At 38.5% G+C, this 19,557-nt stretch overlaps 1 protein-coding gene across 6 annotated transcripts in view; it reads right to left on the bottom strand.

The window, feature by feature from the left end:
* Positions 1–556: 556 nt before the first annotated feature.
* The window catches only part of QRSL1 (glutaminyl-tRNA amidotransferase subunit QRSL1), a 31,160-nt gene continuing 12,159 nt past the window's right edge, over positions 557–19,557 (bottom strand). The window contains exons 5-12 of one of the 6 annotated variants that reach the window (XR_014806579.1): positions 18,862–19,038; positions 14,193–14,368; positions 13,991–14,103; positions 12,634–12,826; positions 12,028–12,101; positions 5,961–6,166; positions 2,603–2,714; positions 557–1,792 (exon numbers count right to left, since the gene is read on the bottom strand). Coding sequence is in view for 3 of the 6 variants with exons in the window: in XM_084961722.1 (XP_084817848.1) it covers positions 1,687–1,792; positions 2,522–2,714; positions 5,961–6,166; positions 11,984–12,101; positions 12,634–12,826; positions 13,991–14,103; positions 14,193–14,368; positions 18,862–19,038 (1,282 nt within the window). In the remaining 3 variants the exon portion in view is untranslated. Of the gene's footprint in view, positions 2,715–2,861; positions 4,307–5,192; positions 6,167–11,983; positions 12,102–12,633; positions 12,827–13,990; positions 14,104–14,192; positions 14,369–18,861; positions 19,039–19,557 lie in introns of those variants that run through there. The other 5 variants (XM_084961722.1, XM_005659343.4, XM_003480294.5 and 2 more) reach the window with 5 other exon arrangements.

Below are 19,557 nucleotides of genomic sequence, written 5' to 3'. Positions count from 1 at the left end.
TCCTGTGTTCTGATGACCTGGTGTCACACCGCCAAAGAGAACATTCTGCTTCCTTGGTTTCAAGGGCTTTTCTTGGTAACACTAAGTGTGGGCCAACATGGAACACTGCTTTCCCCTTGTGCTCCCTCGGATCTGTGTGGTGTCGGGGCATGAAGTTTTGTGAACGCATCACGTTTTTCCACTCTAGCAATGCTTTTGTTGTTGAATCTAACATTTGCTTTGTTTTGCTGTGTCTTTTATCAAGGCTCTCATCTTACACACGCAGCTGCCTTCGTCTTTCCGACATGCTTCGCACTGGCAGCCTTGTTGCTAACAATTTCAGTGTTTAATTAGCTGAGACACAGAAACCATTTCCCACTTAAATTCCCAGACAGTGATTTGGCAAAATAAGATCTATTAGATTTAGGGTAAAGGTGGAAAAGAGAGAACAGATTAGGTATCATTTCATGCTGGTTGGGTATTATGATGTGAGAACTGTATTTATTTCATTACTTATTTCCAGTTCAAACTGTCAGTGCAACTCAAGAAGAGATATAGGAATAAGAGAAATTACATATTCTCTGAACATTTTTATTTCAAATTATATACACATAAAAAAGACTGGGGTGGAAATGTAAAATTGGGTTGTGATGATGATTGTAGAATGAGAAATATAATAAAATTCACTGAGTTAAAAAAAAAAAAAGACTGGGGCAAAGATATATTTGCTTATGTTTACAACATACCAGCTCCTTCAACTAAGAGTTTTCTCTTGTTAAAGAAAAGCAATTCTCTCTCATGAATTTCTTCCTCTTTCAGGTATTCATAGCCAGAACAACTAAGACTACTAGTGGGCCTGGCACAGAAAACCTTAAAGTTTATCAGCCTGAGTATCTGGGAGTGGGAGCAGAGAAAACTATTAATGAAACTCCTACCACACAATATTCCGGTAGTTTTGAGAAAGCTCTGTCTCTTGCATTTTTCTTCATGCCCTTCACATTTAGAAAATATTTTTTTTCTTACAAAGATAATCTATTAATAAAAAATTCAGCTCCATACTTATCAACAGTAAGTGTGGAATTAAAATACCTGATCAACATGAGATGACAGTGGTATTCTGGCAAAGACAGAGAAATCTAATGATGAAACTTTATAGTGAGTAACAGAATGACTTTCATCTTATTTTTTTTCAAATTCTGAACATAGGAGTTCTCAGTGGTAACAAATCTGACTAGTATCCATGAGGACACAGATTCAATCCCTGGCCTTGCTAAGTGGGTTAAGGATCTGGCGTTGCCACGAGCTGTGGTGTAGATCATAGACAGGGCTCAGATCCCATGTTGCTGTAGCTCTGGAGTAGGCCGGCAGCTACAGCTCCAATTCGACCCCTAGCCTGGGAACCTTCATATGCCATGGGTACAGCCTTTCTCTAAAAAAACAAACAAAATTCTGAATACAGATTCCCATTAATGTTTCTCTGTGCTCAGGGAGCCCAAAGAGAGAGCCCTAGTAAAGCCAGTCAAGAGGGTAAGAGAACCATAAGGAAGACAGAACCTGGGGAAAGGGAGGAAACCCATGGTCGCCTCTCTTCGGCATCCTCGCTAAATTATCTACACATTTTCATATTGGATCTTACTTGGTATTCTGAAGCTTTCTCATTAAAACCATGCTCCACTAGACACCAACTTTTGAGTCCACTGTGGTCTGTTAGGTCACAACAAATGTCTCTGACCGCGCTGGGCTCGTTGGTGCTCCATAGCTGGAAGAATAAACAGTGTAATATGGAGTTGTTCTGGTAGCTCGAAGCAGCACTCTGGAAAAGCAGAAGTAAGATTTTAACTTTGAGCAGAAAAGGAAATCTGTTCTGTCATCAGCTCTATTCTTAGAGGAGGGGAGTGCTGGCACCTGGGGCTCTCCCCAGGGGAGGCACCCCTGCCCTTTCACATGGCCCTGGGCCCCAGGAGGTTGCACTTCCTCCTGTGCTCAGGGCTCCTCTTCCACCTGCTCAGCTCAGACTCAGAGCTGAATATTCCCATTTTACCGTTTTGGTGCATTTTTAATACCCCGAGGCGGCCTCCACTGCATGATGAGTTGCCTCTCGGTGAGGCTATTCCAGTTATCTCTGGAAGTACCACTTAACTGCTTTTGTTAGCACTTCGATTGCAAAGATGTATGAGTTTTCAGAGGTTTACCCCAAGCTTATTTTTACTGTAAGCAATGTTCTTTGTAACGAATATGTTTGCAGAATGCATCATTCTCCGGGAATGTTTATCTCGTATTATGATAGAAATCCTGTACTTGTTTATATTTAGCGGACACTTAAGAAATGCTGACAGGCTATTTATAAATAATTAACTATATCACAAGGATTTAAAAAAGTGATTCTAAGGAATGACTGTGTTGACAGTAAACCCAATTATAAGAATTTATTAGCAAGACATTAGCAAGATCACTTAAGTTCTCCAGAATATAAAAGCTTTAAAAGTCATTTTAATTTGCATGATATAGTCATCGCTGTTATTTTACAGAAACAGAAGCTAACTTTTCATTTTCAAAGATTGACGAATAGTCATCCATTAGTTCCTGAAGCTGAATAACAGGAAACTGTACTTGTTTTTCGAACCATTTGGCAACTGTAAGAAGCTGCTGGTCACAAAACGCACGTCCAATAAACTGGAGTCCTACTGGCAACCCTTGGCTTGAGAGGGCCATAGGGATACTCACTGCTGGCAATCCTAAACAAAAGAAAGAAACCCATTAAATGTTGATTAATTCTCCACTCTAAGACCCAGAGATCGCTTCCACTTCCCAGCGCTAGCAGCACAAGACAGGATAAGTTTAAATAAATCACAAAAATTATATGCTATGCATGCTTTTGTATCTTTCTCTATTCACAGAATATGTCTTGGAAAAATCACTATAAATCCATTCAAAGACCTTCTTCATTCTTTTTTTTTTTTTTTTTTTTAATAGTTGCATAGCACTCCACTATGCGGTTTTACAATAATTTATTCAACCATTCTTCTATGGTTGGGGATTTTGGTTGTTTTTGGTACTTAGCTATTTTGCACCCTGTCTCAGTGAATTACCTTGTGTGTTTTTTCAGTATTTTTGAACGTTTCTAAGATGAAGAGAATTACTTCATCAAAAGATACATGCATATGTAATCAGACATTGCCATATTCCCCTCCAAAAAAGCTGTACTGCTTGAAATCCTACCAGTAAAATGAATGCTTTTTATCCCTATAGTCTTGCCAACAGAGTGCGTGCTTGAGTTTTTGAATTTTTGCCAGTTTGTTAGAACAGCAATAGCAGCTTAAGGTAGTTTAAATTTCAGTTTTGGGACAGAGAAAGTAGAAGATTCTGGGACATCTTATTGTACCACAAAAAAAGAGAATTTCAAAAATTAATGGGGGAGCTCCCCTTGTGGCTCAGTGGTAATGAACCTAGCTAGCAACCATGAGGTTGCAGGTTCAATCAATGGCCTTGTTCAGTGGATTAAGTATTTGGCATTGCTGTGAGCTCTGGTGTAAGTTGCAGACGTGGCTCAGATCCTGCGTTGCTGTGGCTGTGGTGTAGGCCTGAAGCTACAGCTTCAATTCGACCGCTAACTGGGAACTTCCTCCCTATGCCATAGGTGTGGCCCTAAAGAGCAGGGGGAAAAAAAAAAAAAAAGGCAAGGGGCGGGGGGAACCGGTCCAAAGGATATCTGCAACTTGAAGGGGCTCCTGATGGCTAAATTTGAATAACTTTGAGCATTAAAACCAATGGCAGTAATTGCATATAATAAATTTTTTTAAAAAAGGAAAGCTGTTCTTTAGAGAAGACTGCTAGCTAACATATGTGGGAAAAATGATAAAATTAGAACAGTCTGCATTTTGTAATTCTCTAAGTAATACTTAATTTAGACAAGGATGCTAAAAGTGGGTCCAAGATTACTGAGGAACATGGTCTCAAAGTATCACCTCACCAATTGCTTGTAATTGATAAAAGGGAAATGTGCTTTCATAAGGAAAGTATCTGGCAGTTACTTCCTTAACTACGGGATCAACTTAGTTTTCAAAAGTGGGGCAAACTGGTACTGTTTCCCTGACATTAAGCATATGTAGTATTTCTGCGAAAAAGTTTAACCCAGTCCAGTCATGAGGAAGCAATTGGATAAGTCCAGATTATGGATGGGATGTCAAGTGGACTAGACGCCTCAAAAAAGTCAATGTCATTTAAAACAAAAATTTTAAAAAGCAGGGGATTTATTATCAGTAATTATGCAAGCTATAACAAAGTAGCAGGGTGGAGTTCCCGTCGTGGCACAGCAGAAACGAATCGACTAGAAACCATGAGGTTGCGGGTTCGATCCCTGGCCTCACTCAGCAGGTTAAGGATCTGGCGTTGCTGTGGCTGTGGTACAGGCTGGCAGCTGTAGCTCTGATTCAACCCCTAGCCTGGGAACCTCCGTGCGCCTCAGGTGAGGCCCTAAAAAAAAAAAGACAAAAAAAAAAAAAAAAAGTAGCAGGGCATTTTTTTTTTTTTTTTTTGTCTTTTTGCTATTTCTTGGGCCGCTCCCACGGCATATGGAGGTTCCCAAGCTAGGAGTCGAATCGGAGCTGTAGCCACAGGCCTACGCCAGAGCCACAGCAACGCCGGATCCGAGCCACGTCTGCAACCTACACCACAGCTCACGGCAACGCCGGATCGTTAACCCACTGAGCAAGGGCAGGGACCGAACCCGCGACCTCATGGTTCCTAGTCGGATTCGTTAACCACTGCGCCACGACGGGAACTCCCAGAGCATTTTTTAACTGCTAAAGAAAAGAACTATCAAACCAGAATCCTATATCCAGAAAAAATAACCTTTAAAAATGAAAGAAAAATCAAGACATACTCAGAAGAAAGCTAAGAGAACTGGCTGCCAGCAGACCTATCCTAAAAGAATGGCTAACTGCTCTCCAACAAAGGATCTTGATACATCAAGGAGAAATGAACACAGTTAACAAACGTGTAGATAAAAGCAACAGACTTTAGTTCTCCTCTGAGTTTTCTACATGTTTGATAACTGAAGTAAAAACACTGATGTGGTTCAAAAAAAAAAGAACATAGTGAAGTGGGGGACTGTTCTAGATTTTAAATAGATATCATACACATATACATCAGGGGAAAAAACAAAGAGACATTTTGGGGCGTTCCCGTTGTGGCTCAGTGGAAAGGAATCCAACTAGGAACCATGAGGTTGCTGGTTCGATCCCTGGCCTTCCTCAGTGGGTTAAGGATCCGGCATTGCCATAAGCTGTGGTGTAGGTCGCAGAGGCGGCTTGGATCCCACATTGCTGTGACTCTGATGTAGGCCGGCAGTTACAGCTCAGATTTGACCCCTAGCCTGGGAACCTCCATATGACGCAGATGCGGCCCTCAAAAGACAAAAGACAAAAAAAAAAAAAAAAAAAAGAGAGAGAGAGACATTTTGGCACAACTGAGAAACTTAAATATGAACTGCACTTGGAATATGACTGTATTTATGTTAGTTTTCTTAGGTGTGATGATGGAATTATGGTTATACAGGAGAATGTCTTTATTCGTAGAATGCTAAAGTGTTTAGAGGTGAAGTAACATGAAACTTTCAAATTATTCAAATAGAAGCTAAGCATGCGAAGGGGGATGAGGGGCACAGGAAGAATAATGCAAATGAGGCAAAATATCAGCAAGGATGGATCCAGGCAAAGGACCTATGGGTATTCATTACGTGACTTTTTTTCAACTTTTCTATAGGTTATTATGGAAAATAATAGAAATTCTATAGGTCTGAAAATTAATACATGTGTGTGTATGAATGCACACACAGACAGCCCCCGCCGCCCCGCTCCGCCAAGCATTCCAGAAGAACAGGCTGTTGGTTTTAGGGAAAAATCTAGCTAGAACCTAGCTGAAGACCAGGGCGCCTACCCCAAAATTGGAAGGAAACGAAAATGTTCTGGAGGGATCCTCACCTGCCATATTTACAGCCTGTGTAAAAATATCATCCTGGGCACTTCGTGTTCTGTTGTCTTCTTTGATGAACTCTAGGTATGGCACTGCCTCACTCAAAGTGGTGGGAGTGAGCAAGACGTCTACTCCAGACTTAAAAACATTCACAAAATCATTAGCAATGAGTCGTCTCACTTTCTGTGCTTTGACAAAATAATTCTCATAGTTTCTGTGAGAAAAAAAGATATTTTAAAGGCTTTTTGTTATTTCTTTGACTCAATTATCAGGTATAGGCTCATTAAAGAATTACTGGATTATTGGCTTGTAGAAGCTGGCACTGCTAGGATTTCTAATAACACATAAGAATAAATTTTGATCAACTGTGCTGTTATTCTAAAAGTTTGTATATCTGGAATTTAATGAATTAAAATTCACCAGCAGATGCAATTCTGCATATATAATCACAAAATATTAACACTTCCAGGGACATCATTAAAACAGAATATTCAGACCATCATTAATAAGTCCACAAATAACAAATGCTGAAGAGGGTATGGAGAAAAGAGTACTCTCCTACACTGCTGGTGGGAATGTAAATTGGTACAACCACTATGGAAAACAGTATGGAGGTACCTCAGAAAACTAAATATAGAACTACTGTATGACCCAGCAATCCAGACAAAACTTTCCTTGAAAAAGACACATGCACCCGCATGTTCACTGCAGCACTATTCACAATAGCCAAAACATGGAAACAACCTAAATGTCCATTGACAGATGAATGGATTAAGAAGATGTGGTATAGGAGTTCCCGTCATGGTGCAGTGGTTAACGAATCCGACTAGGAACCATGAGGTTTCGGGTTCGATCCCTGCCCTTGCTCAGTGGGTTAACGATCCGGTGTTGCTGTGAGCTGTGGTGTAGGTTGCAGACACGGCTCGGATCCCACGTTGCTGTGACTCTGGTGTAGGCTGGCAGCTACAGCTCCGATTCGACCCCTAGCCTGGGAACCTCCAAATGCCGTGGGAGCGGCCCAAGAAATGGCAAAAAGACAAAAAAAAAAAAAAGAAGATGTGGTATATATACATAATGGAATACTATTCAGCCATAAAAAAGAAAATAATGCCATTTGCAGCAACATGGATGGAACTAGACTCTCATACTAAGTAAAGTAAGTCAGAAATAGAAAGACAAATACCATCTGATATCACTTATATCTGGAATCTAATATAGGGCACAAATGAACCTTTCCACAGAAAAGAAACTCATGGGAGTTCCTGTCATGGCTCAGTGGTTAGTGAATCCGACTAAGAACCATGAGGTTTCGGGTTCGATCCCTGGCCTTGCTCAGTGGGTTAAGGATCCAGCATTGCTGTGAGCTGTGGTGTATGTTGCAGACATAGCTCGGATCCTGTGTTGCTGTGGCTGTGGTGCAGGCTGGTGGCTACAGCTCCGATTGGACCCCTAGCCTGGGAACCTCCAAATGCCGTGGGAGTGGCCCAAGAAATGGCAAAAATTAAAGACAAAACAAAACAAAACAAAAAAAAAGAAAAGAAACCCACGGACTTGGAGAACAGACTTGTGGTTGCCAAGGGGGATGAGGAGGGAGTGGGATGGACTGGGAATCTGGGATTAATAGATGCAAACTATTGCCTTTGAAATGGATAAGCAATGAGATCCTGCTATACAGCACTGGGAACTATATCTAGTCACTTCGTGGGTTTTTTTTTTTTTTTTTTTTGGTCTTTTTAGGGCCACACCCATGGCAGATGGAGGTTCCCAGGCTAGGGGTCAAATTGGAGCTGCAGCTGCTGGCCTACGCCACAGCCACAGAACTCAGGATCTGAGCTGTGTCTGTGACCTATCCCACAGATCACAGCAACTCTGGATCCTTAACCCACTGAGCAAGGCCAGGGACTGAACCTGAGTCCTCATGGATGCTAGTCAGATTCCTTTCCACTGAGCCATGACAGGAACTCCTATATCTAGTCATTTGTGATTGAGTATGATGAAGGATAATGTGAGAGAAAGAATGTATATATGTATGTGTGACTGGGTCACTTTGCTATACATTGGAAAAATTGATAGAGCACTATAAATCAACTACACTGGAAAAAATAAAAATCATTTAAAAATCCCCAGAATATTCACTTTCAGGTGAGGAAAATCAAGTACAGAGCAATTAAATGACTTTGCAAAGGTTGCAAAGATGGGTAGTGGTAGAGGAAGGACTAGAACTTAGGTCCCTGGAGGCCCATTCCAATCCTCTATTATAATAGTGGCCTATTTCATCTCTAGGATAATGATAACTACTTATTATAAGGATTCTGAAATTCTGTACAATTCTACATGCCTTCAGAATTAGACTAGAAAACAAGCTCTGGAAACCAAAACTGAGGAAAGAACACCGTGTTTGTAATTATGTATTTTACAGACAGGCATAGCCTGGGAATAGAAATGTGAAATTCAAGAAAAGGTGCTTTAGGCTGCCTACTGAATGGGAGAATATTATGTGCAAATAATATATCCAATAAGGGGTTAAAATTCAAAATACACAAGGAACTCATATAACTCAAAAATAAAAAAACCCCAACTGATTAAAAAATGGGCAGAGGACCTGAAAAGACATTTTTCCAAAGAAGACAAATAGATGGCCAACAGGCACATGAAAAGATGCACAACCTCACTAATCATCACAGAAATCAATTCAGAACCACAATGAATCATCACCTCACACCTTAAAGACAACAATAACAAGTATTAGGCATGGATGTGGAGAAAAGGGAACTCCATGCCATGATGGAAAACAGTATGGAGAGTCTTCAAAAAAGTAAAAATAGAACTACCACAAGATATAGTGATTCCACTCCTGGGTATTTATCCAAAGAAAACAAAGACGCTAATTTTTTTTTTTTCAAAGACACTAATTTGAAAGTATGTTCATAGCAGCATTATTTACAATTGTCAATATATGGAAGCAACCAAGTGCCTATCGAAAGATGAATGGATAAAGATGTGGTACATATATACAATGGAATATTAACCATAAAAAAGAAGGAAATCTTGCCATTTGTGACAACATGGGTGGACCTAGAGGGATTATGTTAAGTGAAGTAAGACAGAGAAGGACAAATATCTTGACTTATCTGTGGAATCTAAAATACAAAATAAGTGAACAAACATAACTAAACAGAAGCAGAGTCACAGACAAAGAGAACGAGTGGTTGCCAGAGGAGAGGGGGTGAGGGGGAAGGAAAGAAATAGGTGAGGAAATTAAAAGGTACAAACTTTCAGGTATGAGATGTACAGTGTGGAGAATATAGTCAGTAATTATGTAATATCTTTGTAAGGTGACAGATGACAATTAGACTTATGGTCATCATTTTGAAATGCATAGAAATAGCAAATCACTGTATTGTGTACCAGGAACTAACATAGTGTTGTAGGTCAATTCTATTTCAAAAACAAACAACCTGTAGAAAAACAGATCAGTTGTTGTTACCAGAGGCCAGAGGCAGGGGGAGGGGAAACTGGATGAAGGTAATCAAAAGGTATAAACTTCCAGTTAGAAGATAAATATGTACTAGGGATATAACATACAACACGATAAATATAATTTACACTGCTCTATGTTATATATGAAAGTTGATAAGACTAAATCCTAAAGAGTTCTCAACATAAGAAAAGATTTTTTTCTTCCCATTTCTGTAGTATTGTATCTATACGAGATAGGGATGTTCACTAAACTTATCGTGGTAATAAAAAAAAACCAATAAAAGATATGGTTACTCCCCCCCTCCCCCGCTCCAAAGAAAAGATGTTTTCTTTACTGAAAAGATTAAGGAAATCAGTCAAACACAGGAGTGACTATAAGTCAATGATGCAAAGAAAGGGAAAATATGACAAAGTATTAACCATTCTAACTTCAGTTTCCTCACCTGTAAAAACAGATATAGCAATTCCAATCTTACTGAGGACCAAATACAATGAAATAAAAATGTGAAACCTTTTTTATCCTAAAAGAATGCTATAGAAATATCAGATTTCCTTATTATCATTTGACCAAAGGATCAATAGGGAGATGAATGCAGGCATCACATGTAATTTACCCAACAGTTGATGGCTTAAATAATGTATTAACAACATTTCCCAAATCTGAATTTTATAAAAGAACAAATACTTATACTTTTTCCTACTTTAAATATGGTTAAAAAGCAGAACTTCTGCTTTCATCAATGATGGAGAAATAGGGATGAAATTATCCTGACATTTTAAACAATTGGAAAACTAGCAAAATGAAACACAACCATTTTCAGATATTAGACAACAGGCATTCAGGAGAGAAAGAAAGCAAGTAAGTGAAGCTCTCTGATTTCTCCATTAATCAAGTAATAGTTTTGGTTTTTCTTTTCTTTTTTTTTTTGTCTTTTTGCTATTTCTTTGGGCCGCTCCCGCGGCATATGGAGGTTCCCAGGCTAGGGGTTGAATCGGAGGTGTAGCCACCGGCCAACGCCAGAGCCACAGCAACGGGGGATCCAAGCCGCGTCTGCAACCTACACCACAGCTCACGGCAACGCCGGATCGTCAACCCACCGAGCACGGGCAGGGACTGAACCCGCAACCTCATGGTTCCTAGTCGGATTCGTTAACCACTGCGCCACGACGGGAACTCCTGGTTTTTATTTTCTAACTTTTTTGAGATATGATTGACTATAATATTGTGTGGTTTAGGGTGTAAAACATGATGATTTGGTATGGGTGTAAAGTGCAAAATGACTACAACAGTCAGATTAGTTAACATCCGTCACCTCACATGATTACAATTTTTGGTGTATGTGGTGAGACTATTTAAGATCTACTCTCTCAGCAACTTTCAAGTATATAATACAGTACCATTGTCTATAGTAAAGGCTGTACAACAGACCCCAGAACTTTCTCATCTTATAATTGGAAGTTTGTACCTTTGACCAATATCTCTCGTTCCCCCCCAGCTACTAGTATTCTACTGTTTCTTTGAGTTTGGCTTTTTTTTTTTAAGATTCCACATATAAGTGAGATCATACACTATCTGTCTTTCTCTGACTAATTTCACTTAGGATAATGCCCTCAAGGTCCATGTTGTCACAAATGGAGGATTTCTTTTGAATAATAAATAATGAATAATATTCCACTATATATGTACAAACACACACACCAGATATCTTCATCCATTCATCCACTGATGGACACTTAGGTCGTTTCCATGTCTTGGCTTTGAGGTAGTGATTTCTTTCCTTTAGGTAAATACCCCGAAGTGGGATTTCTGGATTATATGGTAACTCTATTTTTAATTTTTTGGAGGAACAGCCATACTGTTTTTCATAGTAGCTTTATTTCTAAAAATAAATAGTAGTTTTAGAAAAAGTAATTCTAACCACTGGCCCTGAGGAGGTGCAGAGATGAATAAAATGCTTTCTATCTGTGTGTATATAGATATATCTATCTCCTATCTATATGGCATATAGAAAAACTCCAGGAAGCTCTTCGTTATAACCATTCTTACTTTTTCACACTTCTCACATCCTCTTAGATAGACTTGGTGGTATGGAAAATGAATCCTATTCATATGATGGTGAATAAACTTGTATTGAAGTAATGGTAATTTAGAATTCTTTCTTGGAGCAAACAGACATTTGATGCAAGGGAAAATTAAGTTGATTTACCAAATTTTTTAAGCAACACCATGTAACTTGCTGCTTAAGGCTCTCATAGCAGTAAGATAATGTGGCAACAACAGACAGGGGATATTTAATGAGGCTAAAATCCTTCAGAGCTTCCCACTTAGCTTGTACTAATCATTTAGCTAGAGCATCAACTTTTTTTGTTGTTGTTTTTGAATAACCAAGAGCTGAAAGTACCATAAGCAGGCCTTTAATACGACTTCTAACTCAAGTCATAAGGATTTTGCTCCCTTCGCAAATATCTCAATTTCTAGACTTGATAGACATGCTACTACGTTACTCTTGAGTTTTCAAGAATGGGGAAATTCCTAAACTGATTCTCTTACTCTTTTAATAAGAAAAAGTTGCCGGAGAGAATTCTTCCTCTCACCACATCATTGAACCCCTCTCGTCTGGTTGCAGCATACATGGCTTCAGTAGACACATCAACATCACATCTGTGACCTGAAAACAAAAAAGAGGTAAACTTTACTTGAAAGGGAAATAAAGTTCAGGCTGAAAAGCAGATCTAGAGTCACATTTGTGACCAATGCTAAAATTTTGGGACCTTGACCTGAATGGTCTCTCTTCTTTATCTTCCCTGTGACTGATCTGTCAGGAATCAGGGAGAGAGAAGAAGATAAAGAAGAGGAAACTTCATTTGTTTACTTCCTCCCTCCCTCATTCATTCATTTATTCAAATGTTTACAGAGCTCTTCCCCTGTGCCAGGTTCCATGCTGGATGGATGGAGAATACAAAGCTATGATTCTGTACCTTCAAGATATTCACAGTCCAGAGGGGTGAATGGAAGATACAGAGGCATTATGATGAATAGAGTGTGTATAATGCTTAAATGACAAAGGTGAAAGGATTCACTGAAATACTTCCCTAAATCATTAACATTATTCCAGGGAATAATATTTTTTGCCACTAATAAGTTAGCCTTTCACATGTTTGAGACAACTACCTTAAAAATGCAAAATGCAGGTACCTTACCATATTCTAGCCCATCAAATCTTGCCATATTCGATGCCACTTCTGATGTGCACAGTACATGGTAGCAGACAATTGAATAACTGGTGTGGGGCAGGGACACTTCAATTACTTTGGCCCCTTCAGATTCAAATAGGTCAGCAGCTTTGGACCAGAGAGATTGTACTTCACTTGACAATTCTGGTGTAAGATACTCCTTATTGGAAAAAGTCAAAATGCAGAAATTAGAACATCTGTATAGATGGTTTTATAAAAATTTGTACTTCAGAACCTTTGACAATACATTAGAAAATCTAATTAAATTTTGAGTAGGTAGCTAGAAAGGTTGATCTAATTTAAAAGCATTTATGGCATGACGAGCACAGTACTAGATTTTGTGAGCTGGATGTAATATTAGTGATTGGAGATCTGGCGGGAGAACTTACATTTGTAAAGTGTTCATTATATATCAGGCACTCTGCTACATGCTTTCAAAGGTTCTCTCATTTAATGCTTTTAAAAATCCTATGAGGTAGGTATTACCAGCCTTCATTTTATTAATGAAAAATATTGAGACTAGAGAAGGTAAGTAACTTTTCTAACGTTACAAAGGAGATAAGTAAAGGGTCTAGGATTCCTAAATAGGTTTATTTTTACAATCTATGTTTTCTCTAAATCCTTAAAAGTATGGAGTTCCCATTGTGGCACAGTGGAAATGAATCTGACTAGGAACTATGAGGTTGAGGGTTTGATCCCTGGCCTCACTCAGTGGGTTAAGGATCCAGCCTTGCCATGAGCTGTGGTGTAGGCTGCAGATGTGGCTCAGATCTGGTGTTGCTGTGGCTGTGGCATAGGCCAGCAGCTGTAGCTCCGATGAGACCCCTAGCCTGGGGAAAACCTCCATATACCACAGGTGCAGCCCTAAAAAGAGAAAAAAAAAAAAAAACCTTTAAAAGTAGACACACCTATTACCTTAATTGAAGATTTTAAAGATTTCATAGTATTTTTCTATAGCACTGGTCTCAACTGGGGGCAACATCATCCCCTGCCTCTCAACAGGGGGACATGTGGTAGCATCTGCAGGCAGTTCTGGTTGTGGGGCTGTGGTGGTGGGGATTTGCCTCTAGAGGTAGAGGCTAATGATGCTGCTCAACATCTTACAGAGCATAGGACCATCTCCCAGAACCAAAAGTTCTCCAAAAAATTATTGCCCAGCTCCAAATTAAAATTTGGAAAGGTTAGTAACGTAACATATTTACTTTCATGTCACAAAGCTAATAAAATTGGCAGAGCAGGGATTCAAACCCAACCAAGACTTGTTTCTCAAGTCTGTGTACTGTATTTGACTTGAACGGTACTTTTGTAAAGGAATGAGAGTTACCTTTGGAATTCCTACACACAGTTTGCTCACATCTGTCAGACTGGGAAGCATAAATGGTTTAACGGGATCTTGTACTGTGGTAGAATCTTTGGGGTCATGCCCAGCTAGTACACCTGTAAGTAAAAATACTTCTGAGTGAACAGACATAGTGTTTTACAGTGAAATTATAATGTTTTGAAACTATATGGAATCATATAAATACCCAACACAATGGCTGCATCATCCACACATCTGGTTAAGATTCCTGGCACATCCATTGAATTCACCAGGGGAATGAGACCATGACGAGACACTAAGCCATAGCTTGGCTTTAAACCAACAACCCCACAGTGGGCAGCTGGATTTCTGGTCGATCCTCCTGTATCTGATCCTAAAGCCCTGGAATTTAAATGGAATTCTCTTTAGCAGGATAACATGGCTCTAGTTTTATTTGGAATCTTTTTAAATGTATATTTTTAAAGTGTATTTTCTCTTGATTATACAAAAGTAAAACATGCTTATCTCAGAGAATTCTTAAAATACAGAAAAATGTAAAGAAGTAACAAAATATTCCACCACCTTGAGGCAAACACTGTTAATTTTGGCATGTTAATGTCATGTCTCTTTTCTTTTTCTTTTTTTTTTTTTTGGATTTTAGGGCTGTACCTGCAGCATATGGAGGTTGCCAGACTAGAGGTTGAGCTATAACTGCCAGCCTACGCCACAGCCACAGCAGTACAGGATCTAGGCTGCGTCTGCGACCACAGTTCACAGCAATGCCAGATCCTTAACCCAATGAGCGAGGCCAGGGATTGAACCTGTGTCCTCATGAATGATAGAGTCGTTAACCTCTGAGCCATGACAGGAACTCCGCATCTCTTTTCTTAATGCATTTTTTTCTTTCATAATTCAGGTCATTCTGTAATCATAAGTTTCTATCTTTTTTCTGCTTATCATGAGACTTTTACTACATTGTTAAAATTATTGAAAATCTTAAATATGTATAATATTCTATTATCAGTTGGCAATTTCCAGTTGATTCCCAATTTTAAAGTCCATTCTCCTGTCAATATACATACAACTGTGATACCTTTTTTTCATGGCAATTTTATAGTATGACTTTACAAACTAAATACACCCTCCTCAGAAATTCTGATATAGCCTTTTGGCTACCCAGTGTCTAAAAATGTATTTTAAGTTACTTGAACATTTATGTTGTTGCTGCATAACTGCATAATAAATTATTTTGTAACAAACACCTTTTAAACATAAATCTTTGCCCATATATCTGATTATTTTTTAGGCTAGCCTCCAAAAAGTAGAGTTAATGGGCCAAAGGGTCTGCCTGTTATTATAAATTCTCAATATGTTTTGTCAAATTACTTGTCGGAACAGTTATACCAATTTATATTCCCAATTGCAGTGAATCAGTATTGTGTTTTATGTTTCCTTATCATCACTGAATACTAGTAGTTCTTAAAACTTAGTTAATTTGATAACCAAAAGCTTTGTTAATGTGCATTTTTGAAAAATTTTTCACATTTATTTGTACTTGCATTACCCAACTATGAAGTGTCTGTTCATTTCTTTGCTCAGTTACCTATAGCGTCAGTTTTTATTATTAAAAAACAAACAAACGAAACCTTGAGGACATTACGCTAAGTGAAATAAGTGAGTCATAATGGCACAAATACTGCATAATTTCACTTACATGAGGTGGCTGGAGTGGTCAAATTCTTAGAGACAGAAAATAAAAGAGTGGTTGCCAAGGGCCGGGGAGGTGGGAGGAGGACAAATGGGAAGCTGTTGTTAACTGGTACAGAGTTTCCATTTTTGCAAGTAAGACAAGTTCTGGAGATTGGCTGCATGATGATATAAATGTACGTAACACCACTGAACTGTACACTTAAAAGTGGTTAACATGATACATTTTGTGTTAGGTATACTTTACCACAATTAACCATTTCAAAAAATTTTTAACTATTTCAGAAAAAAGGTTTTTCTGATTAAAAAAGTGTAAGTCCACCATAAAATATTAAAATATTCTATAACTATATGAGGTATAAAGTGAAATTTCTTTTTTTCAAATACAGTTGATTTATAATGTTGTGCCAATTTCTGCTGTAAAACAAAGTGACTCAGTCATACATATATATTCTTTTTTTTTTAATAGGCCACACATGTGGCATAGGAAAGTTCCCAGGCTTGGGGTCGAACTGGAGCTGCAGCTGCAGGCCTATGCCACAGCCTCAGCAACACTGGATCTGAACCACATCTGCGACCTACACAGCAGTTTGCAGCAATGCCTGATCCTTAACTCCCATTGAGTGAGGCTAGGGATTAAAACCACATCCTCACAGACACTATGTCGGATTCTTACTCCACTGAGCCACAATGGGAACTCCCATTCTTTTTATCCATTCCAAATGTAATAGTTGCATCCACTAACTCCAAACTCCTAGTCCAATCCACTCCCTCCGTCTCCGCAACCACAAGTCTGTTTTCTATGTCTGTGACTCTGTTTCTGTTTTATAGATAAGTTCATTTGTGTCATATTTTAGATTCCACATATAAGTGATATCATATGGTATGTCATTCTCTTTCTGACTTCACTTAGTTTGATAATCTCTAGGTCCATTCATATTGCTACAAATGGCATTATTTCTTTTCTCTTTAAGGCTGAGTAATATTCCACTGTGTATGTATGTGTATGTATACATATGTGAGATACATACCACATCTTTATCTATTCATCTGTCAATGGACATTTAGGTTGTTTCCTAATGTAGCCTAATGTCTTGGCTATTGTGAACAGTGCTGCTGTGAACATCAGGGTGCATTATCTTTCTGAATTGTAGTTTTGTCTGGATATATACACAGAAGTGGGATTGCTGGATCATATGATAATTCTATTTTTAGCTTTCTGAGGAACTTCTATACCGTTTTCCTTAGTGGTTATACTAATTTACATTCCCATCAGTAGTGTAGGAGGGTTCCCTTTTCTCCACATTGAATTTTCTCTTATAATCACTGCCCCATAATAATCTTGTTATCAATTTTGATATACATTCAACCAGACATTTCCATACAACTAACATATATACATATATAATTATTACTTTTAACAGAAATAAGGTCATACTATACATACTGTTCTGCAACTTGTTTTCCACTTTATAGTGTATCTTGGACTTCTTTCCATGCCACCACATGACACTCTAACTCATTCTTTTTAGTGGCTGCATAGTACTCCTAGAATCTTCCTGTTTTAAAAACTACTTATATATAAAAGAAACAAATCCAAAGGGGGAAAAATCAAGCAGAATACTTGTCAGTTTGAGATCCACTGAACCTGGAGTTTCTCTGGGTCTGTGCCTCTCTCTCTCTTTTTTTTTGTCTTTAGGGCTGCACCCATGGCATATGGAGGTTCCCAGGAGCTGTAGCTGCTGGCCTACACCACAGCCAGAGCAACTCGGGATCCAAGCCATGTTGGCGACCTACATCACAGCTCATGGCAATGCTGGATCCTTAACCCACTAAGGGAGGTCAGGGATTGAACCTTTGCCCTCAATGGATACTAGTCAGATTGTTTCCACTGAGCCACAGCGGGAACTCCTGTGCTTCTCATGATAACACCCAGAGTGAAGCTTTGGACTGAACAAGGCTCCTACCTATCACGTAGCCCTTGTGCTCTACAGAAAATGTATCATAGACTGCCGTTGTTACCCAGTCCACTTAAGCTACAAAATCAGACTGCTGCTTTCCCAATTTCTAAAAAGACACGTTTTCTTATTAGGATTCCCTGACGGCTGTGTAAAAGTAAAACCCACATTTCCATAGGAATTATGTGTCAAAATGCCATCTTCTCAAAGCATATTAGGAAAAGATAACACTAAGTGGGGTGATGGGGATGGAAAAAAAATACACCTCATCTTGCAACTCTAACTTGTCAGAACTCTCATTAATATTAATATGGTACTATAAAATTCCATAGAGATAAAATGAAATGGTTTTACTTGTTAACAAGATTTTAGGAAAACTATAAAAAAAACTGTAGAATCTAAATCTCCATAGCTCTAAAATGTATAAATAACTTATTGACTGCAATGCCTGCAAAAAGCTTGGTTTCAGTGGATAATTAAGTGGAAATAAAATATAGTACTACAAAAGAAAACTTTCTATTTGGTTAAATTGAGACCAATAAAATAAACACATAATAACAGCAATATTTATTTACTTTTCTTTAGATGGTTAAGAAATGCTTTACAAGTGAGACTTAAGACATAAAGCATGACTGATGGATTCTTTCCAAATACAAAGTTTGACAGTTGAACAAATCGCCTCCCTACAAATTAGAAAAACCTTTACTTACTGATAGACATTTTTAGTTGCAGATTTATAAAACACACTATTTAAAATAGTCTATTGATATATATTAGGAGCATCTTCTTTTTTTTTTGTTGTTGCAAAAATTGGATTTAGCTGAAGGATAAACCATAGCTAAGAATTTAGCTCAGCAGCATTCCACCAAAGCCAAGATGTCCCTAAATATCTCCACAGTCAGAGATAAATGATTTAAAAAATGAAATTCAATGTCTATTTAAGTCAACTGGTTTATTCTGTAAGATCCACAAAAATTATGTTTTTAAGAGGACTGGACACTAGAGAGGAAGAGTTTAAATGTTGTCTTAAGGTTAAATGTATAAAACACAGGTGTACCATACAGTTGAGTATAATTATAAGATATAATTTTGATGTTATCATTGAGCACAAAGAGCTCACTAAAGAGAAATAAAAATAGCAAGGTCTGAAGGACTCAACTGTTGGTTTTGTGTATGGCTTATGACTGTATTGAGTTGGGTTTTAAAGTACAGATAGAAAAAACATCTTACGCAAAGCAGGTGAACGCTGACACGGCCGCTGCGCTACCACCTGAGCTTCCTCCAGTTATAAGCCAGTTTGAATCCTCATCCTCACCATGAGTCTTCTGCTGCTTCTTTCCTCTGTACTGTTTTGAGTAACTCCAGGGGTTTTTAACCGGTCCAAATATGCCATCTGTGCTTCCAGATCTGAGATGAAGAAGTGAAGCAAGATCTCTTACTAAAGCTCATTTTGTGTGAAATTTCCATCTCCTGGTTATATTATTTGCTTTTGATGCTGTATAATCCACTTTGATTATAAATTGGACGTGAAAAGGCAGGAAGCCTATTTAGATGTCACTTTCTTTAATTAGATGGTTGAGGAGGTGAAGGATGGGAAGTAAGAGATTTGTGATAAAAAGTAGGAAAAAACTGGTCTGCTAAGAGAAGATATTTATCCAAATTGATTATCTAATTCAGCTTAGGATGATTTCCTTTATAAATTAAGGTTTTCCAGTTGAAGTGTGTCACAAACATTCAAATAGTTAACAAGACTTTTTTTTTATTTTTGGCCATGCCCACAGTATGGGGAAATTCCCGAGCCAGGGATCAAACCCATGCTACAGCAGCAACCCAAGCCACTGCAGTAACAGTGTTAAATCCTTAACCTGCGGCGCCAAAGAGAATGCCAATAAGTAGGCTTTTGAAGGAATTCCTCTTTAGCAGAAG

The sequence above is a fragment of the Sus scrofa genome, chromosome 1 (genome assembly GCF_054392235.1).
Source record: "Sus scrofa isolate SSC_HxYL_T2T_F1_AM1 chromosome 1, Sscrofa_HxYL_maternal_Yorkshire_Landrace_v2.0, whole genome shotgun sequence".
NCBI lineage: Eukaryota > Metazoa > Chordata > Mammalia > Artiodactyla > Suidae > Sus > Sus scrofa.
This window is presented reverse-complemented; position numbering and strand designations above follow the sequence as displayed.